A 6,000-nucleotide genomic window follows, 5' to 3' on the forward strand; every position below is an offset into this window, starting at 1 on the left:
TACCAGAAAGGAGACCAAAACCAGAGAGACCAAAAACTGTTTGGACCAAATCACCTGAAAATGTAACAGGATTAAAGAACAAAAAGGTAGCACAGCAGGTATAAATACTTATGCAAATTCCTGCCTTCCAACAGATGGCCTCGAGATTTTTTTTTTTCTTTTTTTTTGATAGGAAACAAATCCATGCATCTTCCCTCAAGAGTTGCAGTAATTCAGCTGTGGGAAGCCTCAAAACAGGCAGGCAATGTTTCAGCAGAGTTCTCTTCTGCTCTCACAGCCAGGTTCAGTAACTCTGCTGAGAGAACAAGTCACTGTGGGCAGAGCACAACTTACAAATCCTACCAGCTCAGTGGTGTTCTCCTCCTAGATAAAAGAACACCCTGCTTGAAGTCATCCCTGGAAGTTCATCACCACATAAGCCTGCAAACAAACCATGGATCTGTCAGCATCTAAGTCACTTTGCACATAGATCCCAACTGTGGAAGTTTAAAGCTCACAAATTCGGTACAAACAGAACTGAACTCTAAATGACAACGAGGAGGCAGACAAGTGCTCAATGACCCCAAGAATATGTCGTTTGCTGATAGCTAACCCAATGAAAATTGGGACAACTAATAAGCTGTGCCTGACGTAAGTTTTTTTTCTTGCCCCACAATTTTATGCATTTCTTTAATAAAACATGAACTTCTGAGGCTCCAGGACAGAGTCTACCAAAGTGAAGCACTTTTCCAGTTTCTTATTTCAGCAAGCCTATAGCCCCCAGCAGTTTCAAAATGAACAGGAACTTGATACTGCTAATTCTCTAAGAAAATTCTCTCTGTACCTTCTTGATACTGAGGTCCTCCTAGTGCCACATAAACTGGAACCCTGTACAAAGAAAACCTGATCTAATTAAATTTATCAAGCCCCAGTATCTAATTCACTATAATCACTGCATTCAGCCAGTTTTACAAAGCCACCTAACACCACTAATAATTTTAAAGAGGCACAACTGGCTGCTAATTTATACATAAGGAGAAAGAGGGATCATGCCAAGCTGGGCACATCCCACTGGCTACATGGCTGTACCTTCAGTTCACAATCCTTTAAGAGACCCAGTACCCGCACAATGGCCTCTTTCATGGCTTCTTTCAGTGGAGGGAGAGTAGAAAGAAAGTTTTAAAACTTACCTTGTTTTAAGTCTTTAATATAACCTCTGATTATGCTTATGTTGTGCAAAAGTAAAAGATAACTGACACATCAAGAGCAGCAAAAGCTATGGTAGCTCTATAATACCATATTCCAAATACAGTTCCAAACTGACACATAAAAGCAAAGTCACAATCCTTAATCAAATAACTAATCAACAATAACTACACCCCATGAATGCAGCTAATCAAATGTTAACAAAGTAAAATTTATATAAAATAAGTTTTTCTCCAAGTTCTCCACTTTGACTGCAATATACTACACAATGAAAATAACTCATATTGCCAGAAGCTAAAATCGTGAACAGAAGTCTTCAAAAAAAAAATCACATCCTAAGTTCCTTCTTTAGAAAAACTATAAATGTTAACATTTAATAAATTTTTTCTGACACAGGGGGAAAGCTGCATATTCTACCCTATATGCTCCAAAACCACTATGTACCTTTTTAAATTACAAAATGTGAAGAGCAAACACATCAGTTGTGTTTGTTAAATTTCTAATCAGCTGTCTGCAGATGACTCCCCCTCTGTTTTCATAAAGTGTAATTGTTGTCAGCTTCCCATATTTAATTTTTTATTTTGCCAGCAAGTCACTTCAAATCTCTATGCTTCTTGAAGTTAGAAGCTCACATCCTATTTTTAATCTTCTGGTGTGTATCAGCCTGAAAAACTATCTTCCAAACCAGCTACAGAATTCATATAAGCCAATTCACACACCATGACAAAAGCTGGGCACCTTTCTGTCTGTGTTTTGTAGTGCTGAAGGAAAAAAACTTAAGGAGGCAATGACTGAGCCTATGTTGCAACCATTATAAATGCTACATGTATGAAACCAGAGGGAAATAAAAGCTACATCACACAAGTTTAGATGAATTTTAAGATCCATTTCTTTGAAAATTCAGAAAACATCCTTTAAAGACAAAATGCTACAGGATTAGCTAAGGAGGCTAATCAAAATAGTCCAGCAGTTTTAATAAATGTTAAGTATCATAAGGAAGCTAAATCTACTGTTTTGCCAACTTCTGCGTTTGAGTTCATTTTGCTCCTGCAAAAAGGTATGATGAGACCCTCAAATACAGTTCTGATACTGCCAATCATTCTAGGTTCAATTCTCCTACATGTGAACAACAAATACACTCTAAAAACAAAAACAGCACTTAAACTTCAATAATTTAAGATGCAAAATAGCAATAGGCACATACTTTTAGAACTTATACTGAAAAACATTTGCACCAGCAGGTTCATATCATTCCCAGCAATAGATCAGACAAGAACAAATGGTAGCAGAGATCCTCAAGAGGAACTGGGAGCACCTTTTGCAATTTCACAAGCCACAAAGTTCCTTCTGGTGTGTTTTTCTTTTAGCCACCACCTTCTCAGTTACAAAAAGTCACCCTTTACAAAGAAATCATACTAGCTGGTGCTCATCATCTCGAATTATGATGCAATGATGGGAACAAGTCCCACAAACCTAAGAGCTGTTAGTGTTACCAGATACAGACATTTAAACTACCACCTATTACACCTAGTCCTTCTGGTGATGTTACAGTCAAAAAAAAAGTTGAGATGTTCATTAGCTTGGTACAAGCTCATCTTGAGCAGTTTCATAGGCTGTCTGTGCCAGACTGGTCTGCAGAGAGTGAAATAAGCTACTGCAGTCAGCTGTGCACACCAGCAGTCCAGCAGACAGACTGCAGTATTTAGACCATTTTTAGCCAGACATAGACGTCTCCCAGCAAATTTCTTCATTCTCCTTGACCACAGGACCCACAACACACCACTGAGATGCAAGACCTCCACAACATTCAGCAACTCAAACAGTTCTACCCCAACTTCCACCAGCTCCCTAGACACAAAAGGACATGGCAAATAGTTGTTAACAGCATCAAACAGGGAGGAAAAGAAGCTGTGTGGAATCATCCCCAGAACAACTACTGCTGTTCAAGACTGGGTAAGGAAGGAAACAGACTGGCCTACTAATGCCTCATTTTTCTGACTTAGTCCCATGAATGCCCAGCTGAAAAGGCACTTAAAGGCATTAATATAGAATTTCAACAAGTATATGAGCAAGCTTGTCAACATACATGTTCAAGGTGTTTTATGAGGAAATCAAGAGGCACAAGAAACTGTGTATGCTATCAGCATAGCCTCATGAATTGTTTCTCCTTTCTCCTCATGTTGAAGAACTACATGCATTAGGCAGACCAGCAATACTCACAAGCATGTCTTTACACAAAACGGTGTATATATATGAGAGCAGCACTTAAAACATCTAAATATATTTGATACTATCCATTTGTTATGCTGGAGAAGAGTTACAAACTCCTCATTTCTGGTCCAGACCTTTCTGTCCTATCTGCAGGGAATACAACAATATTTACCTATCATCTCCACTCGGAAACAGGAATGAATAAACATTCTCAGGTTTACAACTAACTAGGGAAGAGAGATAACTCAAGGCTTTGTAGCACCACCTTTAGCCAGAAGAGATGCAGCATACCACATCAGGAGGAGGATTACTGTTATTTCTGCAGAAGACTTATTTCTGGAGAAAAACTACACTCTGATACATTCTAAACATCAGCACAAAGCTAAAAAATGCCTTCTAAATACTCCTACAAAGGTTAGGGAATAACTGATAAATTAGGTTATCATGAAGAAAATTATACAGTACTTCCACTGAAAGAAAACTAGCCATGATTTTTGCAATAATGAAAAATCCCTTTTTGTACATACAGGGAAAAAAAACCAAAAACATAACAATACAACACCCAATCCAAGTACTGTGAAAAACTATTTCCTGATTTCTAGAATCCTTTGAAAGCAAGTTACATTTTCAGGTGATTTATGAAGCCACTTCTTGAGATAAGTATAAAATTTTTATCACTTATTAAATCCGAAATGCATACAAATATGAAGCATGTACATACTGCGTGAACCTAAACAAGCTACCAAGAACTGCCACTCTGTATAAAAATAGGAGGAAAGCTCATTTCTTCGGTACATTTCTAAATGCATGAGTGATTTTCCACACATGAATGACTCCTGCCTGGTTATCAAATTAGATGCAAGGGAAAAGTCAGTCTTCTCTGTAACCAGCAGAGGGAAGAAAAAAAAAAAAACAACAACGAAACAAAAACAACTTTCATTATTTTCTTGCTACCTAATACACGGTTTGTAATGTATGGCAATTTCGAGGTTAGTGAGACAGAACCACCTTTTGTAGACAATCTTCAGGTCTCTCCATTCCAGGAAGCTGCACATTTTCGGTTTGCGGGCTAATACTGTTTGAACAAGTTCCCTTGTGATTTTCTTCTTTTCTTTGTCAGATAATGGGACATACCACTTCTGGAGTCTCAGTTTCCCCTGGCGACTAAAAAGCAACATAAACTGCATCTGTTGAATTGGAAGGAGGGGGAAAAAAAGAAAAGCGTTAATCTCAGTTTCCGAGTTTCAAAAAGATCTGAGAAAAACCAAGCAGGAAGCAAGACAGACATCCAAAACCCTAACAAATTATGTATTTCTATAGCACTGGCAGATGTTACACAAGATTTGGAAGTAGCAATGATACAAAGGATTCCGCTGAGCAAGGTCAGTCAAGCCAAAGGCAGAGGAAAGCACGTACAAGTTTCAGAAAGGGGTGTCAGAACCATGGGCTGGGGAGTGAATATACCCCAATTTCAGACCAGCCACGACCAGCACAAGTATGGTTTCATTTGCGGTTTCTACCCAAAATGACAGAAAAACAGCATAGCAGACTCTTCCAATACCTAACCTCATTTCCAATTCACCAGATTAGAGCCTTAGAGGAGCAATTTACACTTAAAAACCTTTCTGAAAAGCCTCGGAATACTTTAAAAGACATCAAACCTCCCAGCGGAGAGTCCTACAGCACAGAAAAGCCCAGTCTTTTCCCACATTACACAAAAGGAGAGATTAAGCGCTTTCCCTGCGGTCCTATGTTCCAGGTCTCGCTTCCTCTAAAGGAGTGATGTTGCAATTATATTTTAAGAGGAACTTGCCAGGCTATGTTTTCCAGCGGCCGTAATATTAAATGGAAAGGCTTAGGCTTTTTTCTTTTGCCTTTTTGCTCGAAGTTGTATCGGGCTGGAGAAGTTTCCCAGGCAATATGACACACATGAAATACGATGCGAAAGCCCAGCCTGGTCCCGGGTGACAAGCGCGACCAGCGCCAGCCGCGACGAGCGGCGGCCGCGCCCGCAGCGGCTCCGCGGTGCCGGGCGGGGGCAGAGCCCCGCAGCCTCCCCACATCCCGCCTCGCCTCCCCGCCGGCCCCAGCACCGCCCCGGCTCCCTCGGCGGGAGGAGAGCCCGGCTCCGCGCGGCTGTGCTCACCGTGCCCGGGAGAGAGCGGAGCTGAGGCGGAGAAGAAGGAGGCAGCGCTGCCCAGACCGGCACCCCCGACGCTGCCGCCGCGGCCGCCGAGCGGGACTGAGGGCGGGGCCGGGAGGGGCCGGGAGGGGCCGCCGCCGCCAGCGCGCGCGCGCCTCAGCGGCCGCCCCCCTCGGGCAGGTCAGGGGCGGGCCCGGGACCGCGGGGGCGGGGCTGGGGCGGAGGGGGCGTGGCCCCAGCGCCTCCGGACAAAACTTTATCGGCAGCCGCGGAGGGCGGGGCGAGCTCGGCCGTCACCCAATCGGAGAGCTCAGCGCGCGGGCCGCAGGGAGGAGCGAAGCGGTTTGGACCAATGGGAGGCAGGAGAAGGCGGGGAAGGCGGAGCTGGCGCTGGCGGCAGGAGGGGCTGGAGCAAGAGGCGGGGTTTAGACGCCCTAATCCGCGTGGCCCGAATTGCGATA

General features: G+C 43.0%; 1 protein-coding gene across 6 annotated transcripts in view; it reads right to left on the reverse strand.

Annotated features, from left to right (window-relative positions):
* Positions 1-5,640, reverse strand: part of AP1S2 (adaptor related protein complex 1 subunit sigma 2) — a 30,864-nt gene extending 25,224 nt beyond the window's left edge. For 4 of the 6 annotated variants that reach the window (XM_021532343.4, XM_085585070.1, XM_021532344.3 and 1 more), the window contains exons 1-2: positions 5,543-5,640; positions 4,405-4,583 (exon numbers count right to left, since the gene is read on the reverse strand). In XM_021532343.4, the coding sequence (XP_021388018.1) occupies positions 4,405-4,583 (179 nt within the window). In that variant the 5' untranslated portion in view covers positions 5,543-5,640. Of the gene's footprint in view, positions 1-4,404; positions 4,584-5,209; positions 5,424-5,542 lie in introns of those variants that run through there. The other 2 variants (XM_085585065.1, XM_085585079.1) reach the window with 2 other exon arrangements.
* Between the last annotated feature and the right edge of the window lie 360 nt (positions 5,641-6,000).

This window comes from Lonchura striata, chromosome 1 (assembly GCF_050655825.1).
Source record: "Lonchura striata isolate lonStrDom1 chromosome 1, ASM5065582v1, whole genome shotgun sequence".
In the NCBI taxonomy this organism is placed as follows: Eukaryota; Metazoa; Chordata; class Aves; order Passeriformes; family Estrildidae; genus Lonchura; species Lonchura striata.